Source organism: Zonotrichia albicollis, chromosome 4 (genome assembly GCF_047830755.1).
Source record: "Zonotrichia albicollis isolate bZonAlb1 chromosome 4, bZonAlb1.hap1, whole genome shotgun sequence".
Lineage (NCBI taxonomy): Eukaryota > Metazoa > Chordata > Aves > Passeriformes > Passerellidae > Zonotrichia > Zonotrichia albicollis.
Window position 1 is genome coordinate 27,544,698 of NC_133822.1, and position 20,590 is coordinate 27,565,287.

At 38.4% G+C, this 20,590-nt stretch overlaps 1 protein-coding gene across 5 annotated transcripts in view; it reads right to left on the reverse strand.

The window, feature by feature from the left end:
* Positions 1-20,590, reverse strand: part of SHISAL1 (shisa like 1) — a 70,878-nt gene that overhangs the window by 19,383 nt on the left and 30,905 nt on the right. For all 5 annotated transcript variants that reach the window (XM_074539248.1, XM_074539246.1, XM_074539247.1 and 2 more), the window contains exons 2-4: positions 15,875-15,973; positions 9,258-9,471; positions 2,306-2,623 (exon numbers count right to left, since the gene is read on the reverse strand). In XM_074539248.1, the coding sequence (XP_074395349.1) occupies positions 2,306-2,623; positions 9,258-9,471; positions 15,875-15,944 (602 nt within the window). In that variant the 5' untranslated portion in view covers positions 15,945-15,973. The remainder of the gene's footprint in view (positions 1-2,305; positions 2,624-9,257; positions 9,472-15,874; positions 15,974-20,590) is intronic.

A 20,590-nucleotide genomic window follows, 5' to 3' on the forward strand; every position in this document is an offset into this window, starting at 1 on the left:
CATAATCTCGAATAATGGAAATTCAGGTAGAAAATGTAAAACAGGTCTTTTAATAGACTCAGTGATTTTAAAAATGGGGATGGAAATTACAAATCCAGCAAGTGTTCACTTCTTCACAGATAGTATGGTTACATTTTGAGAAGACAATACTGAGGTCATTCATCAAATATAGACTGCAGCAGAAAATCAGACTCTGAAACTAAGCCTAATTTCTGTAGGTCAAAATTATCATATTTTCATCTATATAACCTGCAGATTATCTAAAAGAGAAATAAATAGCCAGGCAACCCACTCCCCACTGTTTTAGCAATTGCTATAGTACACAAATCTGTCATTTTCTGAGGGAGCTGTTTACTCAAAATCCTCTTTTGCATGCTAAACATCTTGCCTGTGATCACCAGTGCCTATTGCTATTTTTTCGGTATCCAACTCACACTGAATCATCTGTGCTCTTGGTTCAGAGGCTCTAAGTTCCAAAAGCTGCAGGTTACAAGAATGAAAATATAGAAACTAGTATGCTAAAATACAGGGGATAAATAGGGTTTTGATAAGGAAGCATCTACTTATTTCTTCCACTGAGCAAGGAAAGAACTAGGGGAAAGAACAATTTTGTGGAAGCTGAGGGGAGCACAAACAGCTCACTGGGGAAGGAGTGTTACTGGAGGGGCTTATCAGTGCTCATCTCCTGCCAACACAGGACAAGGAGCATATGGGATGTGCTCACCTGATCTTAACATACACGGCCTGCTTAACGCTTTGGGAAAAGCAAAGAAACAGAACAGGAGTCAGTCATGAGAAGTGACCAGGAATCAAGCCTTCAAGAATATTGAATAGTTTAATTTATAATGTTAGAGCAAACTAATAGTACATAAACTAGCAGATTAATTCATTTTTGTACATGTACACACACATATTAAGCCAGGATACCATTACTGTACTACAAAAGTGTTCTTAAATTACAAGGCAATTTTAACTGGAGACTGAAAAAATCAATGTGCAAAAAACCTGGAAGAATTAGAGCAAGGAAAAAGGAAAGAGGAAGTGAAAAGGAGAACGCTCCCAACAAAGCACAAGGAATCCTCTCTATTAAGTAGCAGCCTCAGCCTCTTCTGTTTGAGCAAGCGCTGCTGGAATGGCCCTTCAGCCTGATCTGCACTGGATACATCCAGGACTGGCTCCAGTGCCAAGCAACCTCCTCTATCACTGAATTAACCCTCACTTCTTTCCCTATTGTAACAAATCTTTAGCTCTATTTGCTCTCTATTTACACTTAAAGGACAAATGATGAAATCAAAGGACCATTACTGTTACCATCCCATCTGCAACCCAGCGATACCCAAAGGTTTCAGACTGACATCAGTGCTGAGGCTTCATGTGCTCCACAGCTGCAGGAACTGCTGTCATCTTTTTCACCCTGCACATTCTTAGATCACTTAATTTTGCCAAAACTCAACACTCAGCCTTCTGGAACTCTTCTAAAACACAGTGGTGACGCGGTACTCACTCTGCATCCTTCCAAGTACTAATGCTTTCTTGGTAAAAAGAAAAGTCCCTGCCTTTCTTGACACCTTTTTCAGAGAAATGTTTTACTCAGCTCTCTCCCTTTGCTTTCATCTTCCTTGCAAAACGAGTCCAAAATAATTCAACGTCATTTTGTCCTGTGGCTGTGTTTAATTTTTTATATTTATACTGCAAGTTCTGCTTGCTTCCTTAGATATGCCTTCCTTTTGGTCTGAGGGGTTTTGTTGGAGGTTTTGTCTTGGTTTCATAGCATTTCACCTTACAATAGCCTACTTGTGTCACTCTGTCAAATGAGATCAAGCAAAGCTTTTTTGGCTGTGCATATAAAAAACTAACCTGGTTTTAATGTTGTTTCTGTGTCTCATGCCACAAATAGAGAGGATTTGTGACATCTCATGTGGAAGCTATCCCAACATCACTATAAATAAAGTCTCTTAAAACCAGAGCAACAGATACACATAGCAATTAGTCTTTGGGACCAGAACTACTTTTATAGTTGATGCAGATTTGTAGTTTGTTTGCATGACATAGTAGTAAAACTGTTCAGCACAGAAACATGGCAGCACCTGTTTCTCCAAGAAAAGGATTAAAAGATGACTTAATATATTTCAGAGTAAGACATTACTCCTAAGCAGTAATTCAATAAGACAGGTCATGATGTAAATAATTATGTGCTAGAAGTGGTGCTGTTCAGCCTGAATTCACAGGTGCTTCCAAACACAGGGGACTGTTCACACTTCAAAACAGCAAAAGAATATATCTCAGTATGGCTTTGCTTACTTACCAGGCAGATGTACTCTGAAAAGACACCAGGGGTGGGCTTAAAGCATCTCCTTTTAAAGTGTGTACTGTCTGTGATGTTCGAGGCTGGGGCTGAGTTTGAGGCTGTGTCTCTGGCTGAGGCTGCGTCTGTCTTGGGTCCTGAGCAGGGTTAATCCATCGACTCTGGCCCGGTGTCATCCACTTTCCATTGATTCCCCAGCGGGCCAGGTAAAATTTGCAAATATCATAGTTCATTGAAGAGTAATATAAAAGGTCCAGTATCAGTAAGATCACCACAAAAAAGCCATAGATCCACACTCCCAACAGTGCGCTGTAGTTGCTGTGAAAGGAAGAAAAGGGACAACAACTATCTCTCAGTAGTGGTGACTGCATTAGTTCATCAAGGTTGTTCATTTCATTAATTATTTATTGATGTCTGAAACAAAATATTGTTCCAAAGCATGTGTCTTTAAAATTAAGCTATTTTTTTCAATATGAATACTGCTATAAGCATGGTTTTTAGAAACCAAATCCACCTGTCTTAAAAAAATTTTTGTCCTCATCTGTCCATAGGCTTTCCAGAGTGGCTGCTAAAGAGACCTCTTAATATGGCTGGCAATAAATTTTAGGAAGGAAGAACATTGACAAAATTATGTTAGACAATGCACTTCACAGGAAGGAAAATGTGTACAACATTGAGATGTATATGTTGGTGTATTTATAATGTGCATATATAGATAAAGGCCATGGCAATTATATGGTGCAGAGAGCTGTAAATCTGTGACAGATGACTAACTTTATTAAAAGAAAGGGGGGAAAAACAGGAGGAAAAATTGTAACGGGTCAAAAATGTGGCGATCAAGAAGGGGAAGAAGTGCTAATGCCCTGCTGGAGATGAAGTATTATTAAAACAAAAATGACTGTCAGGTGTAAATGCAGTTTGGATTGGAAACTGTGTGAGTGGGGAGAATGAGATCAGAACTGAGATAGAAAGAAATGTTAAAAATGAGATTGTTAAGTAGAAAGCAAAAGAAAGGCTGATCTAGACCCATGAGCTAATGTGGAAGTACATGTACTGGAGACTATAAAACCGAGAGGAAGCCGAAGGGATGTTAGTAAAAAATGTCATTAGGAAGGCAGTCTCAGAAAAATTATATCCAAGTCATAGGTGGGTAACCCACATCTGCATCGGGCTGAACTCAAAGCTGAACACACACTCAACTGTGCTCTCCTTTCACAGCCAGTCAGAAAAACTTGGAGCAAATCATATTTTTTTAGGACATTGATCAAAATGGAAGAGCTTCAAGAAGAAAAAAAGGATGAGAAAACATGCAAAGCAGAAGGGTATTTGGTATTTTAAAAATATGTCCTCCAGCCTTTCTGGATCAAAATATTTCAAGCCTCTGTTTGAACTTTCATTTCTATTTAAACTATTGTATGACTCTTCCATTTTATACTTTAAAAAAATCATGATATTTGAAACAAGAAATCAGAATTTTCTGTCTGTCAGCATTTCAAGAGAGTGATTCTTCCTTTCGGGGATGATTTTTCCACTACACAGCTATAATGCCCTTAGATTAAATGAAGTTTCATTTTAAATAACTAAAGTAACAGGAGAAAGGTCCAAGCTGTTAATGGCTCACTTCCCGTATAACTTTAGGACTACAAGCCTAGAATTAAAATTTTAAAAATAGAAAGAAATCAGAACATTTCCAGAAGGATTAGAAGTAGGCAAAGTTTAATGTTCTGAAAACCCTTAACTCCAGAGTCTTTACCTCTGCTAAACTTACACATGCAAGCCTAACTTCACACAACAGAGGGTACATCTTAGTAATGCACTAAAATCTGCAGTTCAGGCCCTTAAAAGTAAAACAGGACCTGGTTAATCCAGGCTTCTCAGCAGTGCTGTTCTTGACTTCCAGTAGATTTAGTCCTACTGGGGGTAAATTCTTCTATTTTCTGTTAACAATAATAAAATGCAAGCAAAAGCTGGAAAAATCAGGAAGAAATGCACTTGGATAAATCCCATTCTTGTTCATCATTACTTCCAATAGGACTCATTTTGCATACAGGTCAGCTGTATTTGACCCACACTTAAAAAAGTATATTTGTTTTGGCAACAATGTGAGAAGCAAAAATATTCCTTCTAGTTAACTCAAAAGAATTTTTTTTTGTATTTTGGGTATATAATTTAATCTACCAAAATTTTGACTAGTGAAAATTACAGCTATTTTGAGTGTTTCAATTTAAAGCAGTACTTTAATAATCATGCCACTATGTAAGCTATTCATCTGCTCCTCCTAAAAAACATCTGTTTCTTGCAAGTACAAAAAAAGAAAGGCTGCTGCTTTACATTAATTAACAGACAATGGGACAACAGCACTATCAAAAGAGCCTTGTGAAAAATCACAAGTAAAAATAGTAAGTAGTATGTTTAGTATGCAGAAGGATATTCCATACATTGATACCTTCTGTTTCTCCAACTATTAAGGTGGAAGAAAATGGCAGTTTTTCTGATGGCTACTAATAAAAATTAAAACTGACCTGCAAATCAAGATGTCCTCATTAGAAAATAAACAATCTTATTTACATGGATTAACAGTAAGGCCAGAAACACAGAAGAGAACTCAGAATCCAAAAACTTCTAGGACTTGCTCTCATTTCACTGACCTGAATGATTTAATTGCCAGTTTATTCTTGCAATCTGGTTTTCCTGGTCTTTCTTTTCATTTTTACTAAAACTGAAGTGTGAACAGATTCCAAATGTGCTGAGATTGAAATTATAGATTTGTTCCATTACAGGGTGTATCAAGTTGCATCCATCTCATTCATTCACTTTTTGAGACAGATAACAAGCTCGTTATACCTAGCCTATATTTTTTAGTAGATTTTCTTGAGTTTTATGTGCAAAACAGGAACAAAAAATAACTGATTTGGGAATTCAGGTTTGAAAAAGCCAGCAAATCTGAACAATCGCAGGCTGAATTCTATAGCTGCAGAGTTTAAATGTGGGCAGATGGTCATGGAAATAGTTACCTCCTGTTCCACTTAAAAGGGGCAGTTCCTTGGATTAGTAAAAATAAGGGCTGCCCCTAAGAAATGCAAGGTTACAGCTCTGGTGCTGAGGAAGCCAGTGCAGTTTTTGCATCTACACTTTAAATGAGATTTCCCCCCCATTTTTCTTTACAATTATCTCCAGGCCTTTGTCCAATCCTGGGTTTTGCTGAGGAATCTGTTCCTGCCGTACATGAGAGGTCTTCCTTGCCAAATTACATATTTTTGCAACAGCTGGTAGTGAAATTGATGATTTTTTTTTTTCTTTCTTGTAAAGATGATTCTCTGAGTGCTATTTAAGCAAACACCATTTCTGCAGGGGACACTCAGTACCTGGAGAAAGATGGTGCTGTTCTGTTCTCACACTGCTTTGGGTGCCAGTGTTGGAATGAGGTGTGCAAAAGCCATTCCATGCTGACAAACCAAACTCAGAGATAAGCAAAACCATGGATACACTACAGCCTGCCAGACCATTGCTGCAGTAGCAGATTAAGCACCCCTATCATAGTGGTACTACTGAAAATCTACCAAAATATGCACAACAAAAAACCTGACTATGAAAACTAGACAAACTAGGTTCAACTGAATACTATTTTTAAGAATAGCTAAACAATTTCTTAGATGGTTTTAAGGGAAAATAGTTTGGATCAAAGAGCTTTTCCTGTCTGTTAGACATAATTTTTATATTTAATACTAAATGAGTTATTCATATTCAAAAATATTATAGAGTGATTAATTTGAATGATTGCAATGATCAATACTCCCATATTTTCCTTTTATAAAAAAACATATAAATATCGTGTTATAGTAATGGAAAAATGTAAATAAATGTGACTATAGTTGCATTGTGGGACTAGTGAAGACAAATGTGCCTTTTGAGCTGTGTCATATCAAAGAAGTCTCAAGTCACTTCATTAACTTTTTCCCTCAACTGTATTATAAAACAAGAAATTTGTTTTGGTGATCACAAGAATGGCTAAGGGGAAAAATAAACCAAATAATAATATTGAAATAAACCAAGCAATATTGTTGAATCACTCTTCCCTGAAAACTATAATCCATTTTTTTAAAGTTCATTGCTTTTCCCATATCTTAAATTATTCTCCCTTGCCACAGTACAATAGGTTTCATTAGATTTTTTTTCAGTGGTGTGTGAAATTAGATCTAAACAAAGAGCTGACTTTGTCACTGTAAACTGAAGCCTGTAAGCTTTAGAATCCAAATTATTGACAGATAAAGTCAGAGTATTACTTAAGAAGCTATTTGCAATGTTTTTAATGTAGGCACATATGGTTTTCTTCTTTCTGCTCCTTCTAAAAATACCAGGGAGTTTTCTACCAAAATCACTGAGCTCAGGGTGAGGAGATCTCTCCTGTCTGTCTTACTCCATGCATGGAATTTTACATAGGAAGCAGCATTTCTTCATTTTGCTGCTCCTGAGAGATTTATCAGAAATGATGTTTGAGGAACAAGGCAACACCAGTTCCATTCCTGCACTTATCTACACTACAGCTCCAGAGGCCTTTTTACTGTATCCAGTAGGACATCACATACCTTTGCAAAAGTTCTCACACAGCTGATACTCCTAGGAAGTCCTGGACTGGAAGGTAAATAGTCTGCAGGTGGTTCTCAACCACAAATCTTACCAACAAAAATTACACGGGTACCTCTTTCTGCACCACAATTGAACATGTTGACTTTTAAAAAATAGTTCTACATGAAAACTAATATAATACTTTTGCTCTAAATATTTTTATCAAAATAAATGCTGTAGTTCACAGAATACCAAACTAATTTTTTTTCTAAACTGCTTGCATACACAACAGCCCTGTGATGTGAAGACCCCTGGATTTATTTTTCCGGGAGTGTGTGCACATGTGCAGATGTGAGCAGGCAAACAACGCTGGAGGCAGAGAAATGCTCTGTGTCCCAGGGCATCTTTTGCAATCAGCCTGGACCTGTTCCTCTGCCTTGGAAAGGCTGGTGGCCCTCTACATTCCAGTTTGCTGGTGAAAGGAAGGGCAGAAGAGCCTTCCCTGAGTAAGCTCTGGTCATGAATACACAGAGGAGCTGCTGAGACACTGGGAAAAGCCTGAAGCATTGGCTTAGTGCTTGTCAGAACTGCCTTTGATGGTAACATCCTGACCTTTGTGAGACAGGGTGGTCAGCAGTGCTGATGCAGGGTTTACAGAACAACACAGCAAGAAATTAAGTTGCTGTGTGCAGGACAAAGACCTGAAAAAGCATGGGCGCAACAGCCTCGAGAGCCCATTCTTGAGGCTCATTTTACTACTCTAAGTGTGCAGCAGATTCTAGCTCTGTCTGTGACTGCCTGCAGAGCCCTTCTGTTCAGAGAGCCTAGTGAGGACCTCTCTGATATCCAGGGCTGCTGAGGGAGCAGGGCCACGCCAGTACAGAGAGGGGCAGCACACCCTGGTTTTTTAGCACGTGTAGAGCACACACATGTGTGTGTGCTGGTTTTTTAGCATGTGTAGGAGCACTGGGGCTATAAACTCCACCTGGTGGCCTGGAACTATTTATGTTGCCAGATTTGGAGAGCTCCAGGCAAAAGCTGCTGCATTGTCTGGGCTGCACAAAAGGTGGAGAACGTGGATGGTCTTTAACAGGCTTGGTACTACAGTGTCTTCCCAGCGTTCTGTGTGATCTGTTCTCATGATCCCAGATGCACTACAAAGCCAAGGCAAGAAAATTTCACCTGAAGGATGTAACTGCACATAAAGTAACACAACAGTATAGATCCACATTGATTTGAAGATATCTTATATGGGTAGAGTCTATTTTTGTCTGTCTTTGCAGTTGATTGACACATTAACAACCGGTAAATTTAGAGAATGCAACTTTATGCCTGTGCAAGACTGAAATTTCTCTGGGCAGCTCTGTGTGAGGAGTGGGTGTTAAGGAAGGCAATGCTTTGCTGACTCCTCAAGCTGAGCACAGCTGCACACAATGAATGAGACAAGCCAGCATCCGTATTCCAGCACCATCATCTCCTAACAGCCCTGCACCTGCTCTCATTGGGGTGAATACAACAGACCAATTGACTGGCACCACAGAAAACACCAAAATCCTCTTGTGAACAACAATCCATACACTGGGATTCCACCTGTCTTTAATCTGCTCCTTCCTTGTCCTGCAGAGGCTGAATACCAGAATAAAATGGCAGAGAAAGCAGATTGATCAGAATTCGATCTTGGGGATTACACCAAGGGAAACCACAGCCAATCAGTGTGGCCAGAATGTCAATACTAAATAGCAAACTGATCACAAGGGAAGATTTTGCTCCTGTAAATAGATATTCAGTAACAAAGATCTATTTGCTACTTCCTATTTCTTTATAAATAAAAAACTTAGTGACATTCATTCTGGGGGACAGCCCTCAGCAGAACATGGAAGTATCCCAGGTAACAGGCAAGGAGACCACACAATGCTGGAATAAAAGCAAATACATTCTGTTCCCCAAGGCTAGTGATTTGTTACAAGAAATTAAGATTCAAAAACATCAGGGATTCCAAAAAGGGCATTTGGGTTGATATGGAAAATGTCAGCTCACTTCCACTCTCACCTATGAACAGCTTTGGGGTTTATTTTTACCGATGCACATTTAAACATAGTTTGGATCAAATTAGGGTCAGGACAAAGACTTTTCTAACTTTTATATGTAACTTTTTATTTGTCACATTTATATGGAACTTTTACTCTCCTTGCAATGTTTATAGCCCGAAAAAAGCAAAGCTGAAATATTCCTTCTTTCAGGAGTTCTGCAACAACAAAAAATGTTTTAGTAATGGTTTTCTGTATATGCAATTATTCTAATTGCTTCCATCATTAAGTGCACCTCAGACTCTGTTATTAGACCAGGAACAGTTTGGTGAGGAGTACTTTAGAACTCATTTACTTACTTATGCATATATCCATCTGCATTCCCTGTTAAGTTCATCTGCATAACAGTTTGAAATTCTGTCTCATTGCAGCAATATTTAAACACTGTGTTGTTATGGTGACAGCAAAAGATGTAAGATTTATTGTCAGAAAGACGGGGGCAGTGAAAACCAAAGTGGTAGCGACCTTTGTAGTCCGTGTATGGCTCGCAGACCCGAAAATGTGCGGACAACACTGGAAAACAAAAACAACATTGGCTTTGTCAGTCACTTCTGTTATCTGCATCATATCAACTCTCATTTTTCAAGGCTAAACAACTGTTGCTTGATTTCTGAAAAGCATCAGTAGTACAGAACTTTTAACATTTAGTACTTAAAGGTAACAATGTTCAGACTTCTGTTGTATTTTGAGTTTTGTTGCTTCTATGTTTGATTATCATTGTTTGTTTTAAGGGAAGGGAGCAATGCCCTCCATGTTAAGAGGCACAAAAGTATTTAGGGAAATTTTTTCATACTATTGTTCTAGTTATAGTGATATCCATAACCCACAACAATGTTCATGCTTGATTCTCCTGGGACGACTTCATAAAAACAAAACGTCTGTGTAGAAACTGCAATGAAAGTTTGATGGCACTTGGTTTACTGTTCCTGTTTTCTCTTCTTCTTCTCTAAAGGTCAGTCTTTGATAAGGAACAGTCTATCAGAAGCAGTCATTACAAACAGTATAATAAATCTGAGCAACTTTGAATTTGCAAATAGACAGAACTAATAAAAACCAGGTGTTCCTGGGCATTCTTACATTTCTTCTTTAACAAGTTCTCATGTAAAGTGTTTATTACAGCTCTGAGAATATTTTTCTTTTTTGCAGTCCTGTGTCACACTGATTTCACCATCACTTTTACTGGGGTAAAAAAGCAGCTGTCCACTGATACCTTTTTCTCATCTTGGTTTTCCTGAGTTTCTGAGGTTTTCAGTTGTGCAGAGGGACAGGGTAGAAATCCCTTCCAAAATGGTCATAAGCAAACATATGCGGCTTCCTGAAAGACTTTTATATTGCATTTGCAGGGAACGCCCCAACAAAGGCAGGGATGATAAATCTGACTCTATGTTCTCAGAAGGCTAATTTACTACTTTATGATACTATATTATATTAAAGAATACTATACTATACTAAAGAATACAGAATGGATACTTACCCAATGCTAAAAAGATAGTAATGAAAACTCGTGACTCTTTCCAGAGTCTCGACACAGCTGGGCCCTGATTAGCCAATGTGTCAAAACAACTCTCACCAGAATACAATGAAACAATCACCTGTGGGTAAACAATCCCCAAACACATTCCACATGAGCACAACACAGGAGAAGCAAATGAGATAAGAATTGTTTTCCTTTTCTCAGAGGTGTCTCATCTTCCCAGGAGAAAAATCCTGGGCAAAGGAATTTTTTCAGAGAATGTGAATGCCACACTTTTAGGAGTCAATGTTTGTTTCCACATTCACAGTTTGTGTTATGGTAGGCCTCGCAAGATCATTTAAGAGTACATGTACACAGACACCCCAAAGGACTTAAGCTCTAAGGAATGTGAAATGTGGAAGTTGAGTCTGAATCCTCTCATCAGTGAAATGTTTGTTCTTTGGAGAACTGAGGCTCAGCAATGATGTGGGCAGCTGCAGTTAATAACATTACAGCAATTAATAAATGATACATTCACTTTGGACTGACTGAATTAACTCCTGTAATTTGGTGCATGAGTTTTCTGCCAGTTTACCAGTACAAGAGGTTATACACAATGACTTGCATGGATTTAGCTGAATGGCACTATCCCTCTGCACAGAGCCCCTCTTGATCTGAAGCTGCATCTGTGCACCTTGCTTGTCTGATCCTCATTTTTTTTCTACTTTGCCTAAAAAAAATAGCCTATTCTTAATACTTTTGTTTGTCAATTTTATAATATATATTACTTTTAAGACAAATTTTAGGGATTGTGACAGTGGAGATCACTTTATTTGTGTGTAGAGAGGGGGAGCCTAGACCAAAAACCAGAGTACTAGGATGATGACAAGGTAATCTTGTACTGCAGTCTGAGTCAAGAAAGCCCACTCCAAATATTTATGTAGTATGCACACACATACCTGGCATCATTAGTTGCATGAAAGATGAAATCATTTTTGTAGATTAATTCAGCCAGGAACTGAAAGTGCTGGAAGAAGGTAATTTCTAAAGGAATACAGATACTGAGAACACTAATTACCTACCTGTTCTTGCTCTACCTCGAAAAAAATATGTGTTCCAAATGTGAGGATGCTATCATCATTAAAGAAACTTTCTTTACACTTAGGTTTTCAATACCCTCTGAAACTCTTGTAACAAATCTGCATGTTCAAATTCTGTCACAAAATCCACACAGCATGTAATTGCATGGGAACGAGTTGATTTGAACAAGTACTTTGCTGCACAACTCTCCTTAATTAACATAGCAGTAATAAAAGTGTGCCAGGATAGATTATGTTGTGAAAAACCTCAATGTTTGCAGCTGGAAAGGACCTCTGGAGGTCATCTCATGCAAATCCACTGCTCAGACAGGGCCACCTGATACCCAGCACCATGTCCAGATGGCTTTTGGGTATCGCCAAGGAGAGAGACTCCACATCCTCCACAAGCAACTTGTGGCATTGCTCAGTCCCCCTCACAGAGAAAAAGCATTTCTTGACATTTGGAGGGGGCTTCTGGGTCAGTTTCTGCCCATGGCCTCTGGTCTCGTCCCTACCACTCAGGGGTTAAGCCTGCTCGTCACCGCCAAGAGTTTGGTTTAACTGCACATCTGGAAGTGTCCCCTGATCCCTACATGGCTCCTCTGCACATTTTAAAAAGACAAGAATCCCCAAACTTCTCTGAGAATGAAAACTGAGGAAAGCCTGATTGTAGAAGGAAGAGAGAAATAAGACAACATCAGGTCCTAGGAGGAGGGATGTCTGCAAAGAAACAGTCCTAAGCAAATCCTTAAAATAGTAAAATGTGTCGGTGATTAAATAAAGGCATGATGTGATGACTGAATGCCATTCTGAGCTGGGCAGTCAGTGTGGAGGGGTTACCCCTGCTGGGCAGCTGAACACCACACAGCGCCTTGCTCACTTCCCCCTCCCAGTGGGATGGGCCAGGGAATCAGGAAGCAAGGAGAAAATTCATGGTTGAGATAAACACTGTATAACAAATAAGAAAAAACCCCACAACACCATCAACAACAAAAAACAAAGCAATCACTTAGTACCAGCAGACTGATGTCCAGCCAGTCTCTGAGCAATTTTTCAGCTAACTCCCACTCTAATTTCACTGCTGAGCATCCATCCCATGGAGTAGAAACCACCTTGGTCAGTCTGGGTCAGCAGTGCCAGCCTGTCACCGGCCACAGCTCTGTGATACCAGCACTGCTTTGGTCACCAGCCTAAAACACAGCCTTGACCCCACCCAGCCAGACCTTGCACACACAGAAAACACTTCCTCAATTTATTACAATTTGTGTAATTTCACTTGCTGTCTATTCTTCTCTGTGGATACAATAAACAAAGAGAGACAATAAACAAAGTAGGGTTTATTTTCTTCCAAGTTTTTTTTTTTGTTTGTTTGGTATTTTTCTGAAAATAACTTCACTTAAATCCTCAGGTCTAAAGGACCTTATTTCTATCGAAATACTTCAGATAAAGGCATTGTACATGTAAAGGCCTTAAATTGTCTGTTGCAAAGGTGAGGCTGTGTCTGGAGCTGTGAGTGCAAATTCTCAGGCTATTTTTGAAAACAGTTGCCACAGATGCTTCTCTCTCTGTTCCAACTGATTTCAAGAGGATAGTCTGTCATGCTTCATCACCACAAGACTTACCTACTTTACCTTAAAAAATACACTGCCAGCAAATGTCAAACTATTACTTCTCTATCTAGTCACAGCCAGAGATCTGCCTAATGTACATTTTTAATTTAGATACTAAATTTTTAAAGCCCCAAGAGCCTTTGGATGGCTGGTGGTTATCAGCTTTCCATATGGAACCACAGAAATATTCATATGTATGCATTTTACCACATGTTAACTTGCTGTGTGGATGTTCATTTCCTACTTCAAAGAAAAAAATGCTGTAACGTGCAAATAATCTGATGATTTTTGCTTGTTAATATAAGTCTTGCTGTCAGCACTGATTTTATAAATGTGTTTTAATCCTTTAAATGAAAAGGTTTAGATTTGCAAAGCCAATCTAAGAGTTAGTGGTCAGAAAGTCATCCTTCCAGCATGACTGCATGGTGCTCCTCCCTTTATTATGCATTCCTTGTGCGCCCAGTAAAACGAGTGAGTGCTCACCACCCCTGAAACGTCACTGTGATCTTGCTGGCACTGAAACACAATACCTCAAGTTTCAGTATTCTTAACCCAGAAACTGATTACTGAGATTGTTAATCTTAGTATACCAAAGACCTGGAAGTGAAGCAATATCTTACAGATGGAAGTCTGTAAATCTAGGGCACTCAAAGGGAATCTTGCCATTAGATTTTCATTTCAGCTCAGGTTAAAAATGAGGTTTATATTCCAGTGAGAGTAGCATCCTTTCTCCCCCACACCCCCTATCATTCACTGCATAAAGACAGTAGTTTTTGTTTATGGAAACTGATCTGTCTTGGACAAAAAATAATTACACTGGCTGGCTGAAAAATAATAATAAATTTCCTCCTGTAAAATGTGTTGTGAGTTACCAATGACCTGAACCCCTTCCTACAGATCACAGTGGCAAAATTCCACAAGGCAGGAGCAGTTTGGCTGTCACAAAAGACTTGTGATGTTTTCAAATTAAGCCTGGACTCTACATGCTGATATAGGACATGAGATAATAAAACACCAATAATCCAAGGAGCAACAAAATTACAAGAAACACATTTACAAAGCCAATAGTTATCAAGGATAATAGATAGATTATGTAAGAAGTAAAAGCTGTGTGTAATTGGTTTCAAATAAAAACATTGCACTTCACAGGCAGTACTTCTATGAGAGGGGAAAAAAAAGTCTGGGTTTGAGGGAAAAAGGGTTTGAGGGAATACACCAGTGGCTGAATACAGGTATTTGCATAGTGCATTGCACAATGCAACCACAGTGTCCCACTCAACTCCAACACAGGAATTTGTATCAGCTTGAGGAGAAGGGTGGGAGGAGTGGGATCTCAGGACAGCCCTAGCAGAAGTCCCCTATAAAGAGTGGCAAAGGTGTAAAAACTTAAAAATTGACAGAAGAGCCTGGAGCAGCTGGAACAGTTTTGTGATGTTTGATCCCTCTTGGATCACTTCATTGAAGACTTCTCAATAACCAAGTTCATTGCTACACCAGGGAGGTAGATTTTTGAAATTTCTTTAGGCTAGAGGAAGACAAAGAAGCAGCTCCAGGCCCTGTGCCTGATCCCAGTCCATCAGAGGAGGAGGACAGTTCCACACTTAGGAAGTTCCATACATGGGGATTCCAGGGGAAGGGCTCTAAAGGAAAACAATGATTTAAGATGAGCAGAGGAGTGCTCTAATTGATAATATTGTAACATTGTTAGCACAAGGACTGTGTCAGAGCTAAATAATAAACTATCATTAGCAAGAATCAACTTGAACACTGCAAACAAGCAATGAGACTGTGGTCAACAAAACACATGCCTGAACTGACTGGTGAGGATATGAGTATTAATATTTTATGAATGTTTAAGACACAGACTCAGTAGTAACAATTTTGACTGGAGCACAAGGATGGTTTAGGAAACATGGTGCCTGGTAAAATTTTAACTCTGGTGGTTGGGGATGTGATGTACTACAAGAGAATAAGAAGCAGTGATTGAAAAAAAACATCTTTTTGTATTAAAAACTGCCTCAAGAGTGGAGGACAAAAGATATTGAACTAAAAGCATGTAAGGTCAAATGTATTTGGACTGACAACGTTTGAAAATTTTATTTTAAATATTCACTCATGATTACAAAAAAACCCTAATGCCATAAATTACTTCTGATGAACAAATACAGATAATAATCAGAGCACTCCACTAATTCTCAGTCTAACATCACATTTCCACACAAACCCTTTCTGTGTGCTAATTGCAAACATCTAGAGCAGAACTACCAAGCATCAGGAGAAACATCTCTGGTCCAGTCAATTCTTTAGATTCAGGAAAATGACACAGATTCCAAGTTCAATCCTTCAGGTAGTTCACATTCTCTGATGTGCTCATAGAAAAACACACACCTGGAACCTGACTTGCTCTGCTTCCAGTGGATGGTTACTTAGCAAAATGGATGTGTTGTATGGTGGTATAGAAATTATTCTTTTCTTTTAGGTGAGCTGAAAAAGTAGCATATCCAAAGAAATAAAGCTACTATTTCAACTTTTCCGTCTGCTTTGTTCTTACAGTGAATTTTCAATTCCATTTCAAATTCCAGTTTCCAGTTCTTAAATACAAAGAGGCTTCATTTATGTTGAACCTAGATGATCCTGAAGGTCCCTTCCAGCCCTGATTTATCAGACAATTAACAATTATTTAGTCTTGTTTATTTTGTAAAAACCCTGTATTAAATTGCAATTATTTTTTTGCTGTGGCACCACATCGGTAAAAGATAAATTATAAAAGTTACCTGCTGACAAGAGTAATGAAAGCAGAACCATCAGCACATTCAAGGACTGTTGACCACAACTTGTCATCATTGGCTTTCATTGGTCCATTAGAGAATTATCTGTTGGACAAGATGCAACATTATGAATAAATGTCTGTTTCATCTCCTTTCATTGTTCAAATGTTCACTTCTCCACAAAGCTTTGGTAAAATGACATGGCTTCACATAGTAGGGAAAAAAATAGAAATTTTTTTCTAGAATTTTTTTTTCACTTTTTTAAAGGGAAATAAATTCTCCTTTCTATGATTAAAATTCCTTTCTCATTTCACCATGGAGCTATACAGCTGTTTACATACTTTTCATTAACCCAGAGTAGAGATGAATCATATGAAGTTTTTACTGAATATTCATATGTCCCCTGTAATCTACATCCAGCAGCTCTGTTTGTTTTACTGTCACAAGAACAGGCTGTTGTATTATATGTGTAAGGGCCAGAAAGGAATAAACAATAGAAAAATAAGCTGACTGCTTTGAAAGTCAATCTGTTTTACCCCATTAGAGGGTGCAGTCGCTCAGAAAGTGGGTCAGCAACTGAGATGGTTGGAAACACTTCAAAAAATGTCTTTTCATTAGCATCAGAGCCTTTCATGGGATTATTATTTATTGTTTTCCTAGGACCGGGATTGAGAAGTGATGCAGTGTGATGTGACTGGCAGCCCTCCCTTCCCAGAGAGGGTGAGCCCAACTCCTCCTCTCTTCACCTTGATTCAGCAACCGCAGCTGCAGCAGGGACTGTCCCCGGTGTCACCACTAAGAGGACTGTCATCTCCATCACTGATAAATCCAACTAACTCTGGGTCTCAGAGGCTTCCAGCATCCTGGACTCACACTGGCATCAGGGCACAACAGCAGAGGTCAATTCTGCCTTTGTGCATGAACCCTGTGTGCACTGGGGCCACAGACAGGATGGCCCAGGGGGTGCTGCAGCAACCTGGTGCAGGAAATCCAACTCCTGCACTGCTAAAAGTGTTCTCAGGTGTTTACAATGGAGCAGCCTGGGGAAAAAAGAAAGGGAATGGCAATTTCTGTAAAAATTACACTGCTCCTGACACCTCAAGAGACACATTTTGCCAAGTGCCTATAAAATAAGCTGTATATGAATATGCTGTATTCTATAAATACTACATGGTTTACTAGTTGGTGTCTCCTCCAACCTACTGAATCAAATGAAAACCTCCAAACAATTGCACCTGCACATAACAAAAGGGGGAGGGGGTGAAAATTAACACACCATGAGCACTTGAATTCTGAGTAACAGATGTGGGCACCAGAGGGGAAACACTGTGCTACCTACGAAGTGTTGGGAGGCAAAAGATTCCTCGCTAACATAAAAGGCTGTGTGTGGCACATGCAGATTCACCAAGAGCTATCTTAGCATATGGATCACAAATCTAAAAATCGGTGTAACTTCTTGTGGTGGTTTCAGTTCAAAACTGGGCAGAAACACCATTGTAGGCCTTGAAACACAAGTCCTTTAGAAACACAGTACCCCTAAAAAGAGTAAATCAAACAACAGAACTCATTTCAAAAACAACCTTACCAATACCTGGGCTAGGGAACATGACATTAAATAAGTATTCTGTATCCCCTATCACACACCAACTACAAACAAAATAAAGAAGTATATTAGACTATTAATCACCTTAAAAACATTAAGTAAAAAACATTTCAAAAATTAGAAATAACATCTAACAAAAACCACCTAATTAATTAACACCTGTGACTCTACCAACCAAATAAACCCTACCCAATCTAAATTTCTACATACAATAAACAGAAACAAAAACCCAGCAGTACATATCAAAGGCTTATTAAGGAAACCAGTTTAAATCAATTCTACCTCGAATACAGACAAACCCATTCATAGGGTTGTCTTTACTCAGGGACCAAATTATACACAGTAGATAATACAGAAAAATAAGACAACACAATTTATACCTCAAAAAGATCTGATTATTAAGTAAAATCTATATATAAATATCACTATTTACTAAATATTACTACCATTATCTGTGTATAACTATATATTTTATGTATAATATATCTACACTTCTGTACAGGAAATCACACCAGTTTACACTGTTTGGTGCAAGCATGATTAACACCCAAACCACTGTACTCTAGCTTTAAAATAAGCCAATTCCTCCAGAGGAAAACAATTTGAAGCTTTAACACTGTAAAAAGAAAATAAAAGTGCAATAAACTAGGAATGTTAAGTAAGAGTATTTCTCATGAATACTGAAAAATGCCTCCCTCCTTTTCCAGAGGGAATATCATATTAATTAGAAAACTAAGCAGACTTAAAGTTGGAACTGTTTTTTAAAAAAAGAATAATAATGAATACAAGCCAGAGGTTGAGAATGTAGGCATTTAATCATGAAAAACAGCTACAAAGAACAAGCTATTGCCAGTATTGATAGGAATAAAAGGAATTTGATATTTTCCTGAGTAAACCAAAGCTGCAGGAATGCTGGTAGTGATGCATTAATAAGGGAAATCTTGGCCTTCTTAACAGCTAATTAAAAAGAGATCAATAAGCACTCCTGTTGTGTATCTGGGATGACAAAGATGTTTGGTATAGCTGAGCCTATTAAATATTTCCATATCAAGAATAATTCAGGATGACATTAATGAGTTGATACTAAGGTTTGCAATTTGATATTTGCATTTCTATGTAATTTGTACCTAGTTATTTCAGCAGAGCTGGCTGGGGGACACATATATAATTTTTTCAGTTTGTTGGAAAACAATGGCAAGTTTCAGAGGACCTGTAGAACTGTGAGAAGATTTTTAGAAGTAAATGAGATAATTCAGGTAATCAAAAGCTTGTGAGTGTGATGTCGATCCAGACAAAATTAATGGCATGGTTAACATGCATTCCAATTAACAATTAATTAGGGATATAAATATAAGTAACACAATCACTATGCGATTTTGGCAAAGTTAATTTTATTTCTCTCAGGGCTCTTGACTAAAGTAGCTTAAAGATAGTTATAATGTAGGAGACACCTGTAAAATATCATGCAACTTGAGCAGGCACTAAGAATGATTAAAACAAGCTTCTTATCAGTTGTGGAAGAATAACTCAGTCTGGAAATCAGGTGCATGTCTTAGAAAGTACAATCCTGTTAGTAACTGAGTACAGCCTCACTGCTAATCTCTTAAACAGCACTGCAGGTACAAATCTAAAAGCTTTTCAGGGAGGGAAAATTTATTCAATTATATCCAACAGAATGGGCAACAATGAAATTGGCATTTTAATCCAACTCATGCAATGGTTGTATTTTATAGAGTATCAGCTGGGAGGATCAGAGAGGGGGACTAGATAGAGTTGCATATCAAGAGCCAGCAGAGTGACAGAATCTGTGTCAGTGAATACATACATCTAGGTAAATTTTTGTGGTGGTAGTGAAATGCTCCAATTTTATAACTTAATAAGCAATAATTTTATTGCTTCAGTGATCATTACACAGAACAAGACCATTTTTGGAGGACAGAAATACAGGTAACTGTTAATTCCTTGACTATTTTGAATTTCTTACATGCTGCTGTCCGGCCAAAGCCATTGTATTTGAGCAGTACCACAATGACATCTCTGAGGTATTAGAGATCCACTCAGCCACTGGAAGAGATGTGCAGGACAACAGGATGTGCTGTAAGGAAGAGCTTAAGACACACACAGTATTTCCTGATGTCAGGCCACAGAATAGGGACGGCACAAACATGGTAATTAGCAGTGGTCTAGATAAATAAATTATTATTTATTATTGTTATTAATTAAAGACTGATGGCATTTTAAAGCAAGAGCATTATATCTGAAGGATGGAGGAAAGGAAGATTTAGTTGTAGTCTCTTTTTTTATTTGTTTTTTTTTTAGTAGAATTTGAGGGTTTGGAGGCTATGTGATTGTTTTCCTTTTAGTTCAGCAAACCAGCAAATAGAAGGGTGGTCTAATGCATCAGTTTTCATTTTTAATGCACCATTCCAAGCTTATTTGTGGTCACTGTGGAGGTAAGGATGATGCCCATCCTTTTCCTCCTCCTTTAAGATTCATACCCTCACACCACCTCCTCCCTTCTGCTGGCAATCACAATTTCAGCTACCTCAGAAAGCAGACTAAAGAAGTGTCTGAAGAATCACATTTTAGAGGCCTTTTTTCACTGTTTGTCCACATCTTATCCTTGTTCCCCCCTCTCACTATTTTTAACTATCATTATTATGCAAGCAGCTGCATGGCAGTTAGTTGCAGGCTGGGGTTAAACCATGACACAGATCTAATTTGGAACAGAAGAAATGGTCCTCACTCATGATTTTTGCTATCTTCTCATGAATAAGGATTCTGTCCAGAATCTTGTTTTCCCTTGCAAAAAATGTAGCCATGCACGATCCAAAGACAGCACCACTCAAAGGAAAGGTGCTGTAATGTTATGATCAAGGGGCCCATAGAAATGCATGAGCTCATTATGCCAGATTTTACTTTCCTGTGACATTTTAGCTCTCACTCTGTTCCTACCTACACTGCTTTGGTTATCCTCATAGTTTTATCTAGCTGTCTTTTCTTGAAGGGAATCAGTGAATCACTGCAAAGAAAAGCTGCCAAGAGAAACAACCATTTCATGAGGGAAGATTCTGATGAAGGAATTATTTTCCCCTGACTTTGAAGGAAAGTTATGTTTA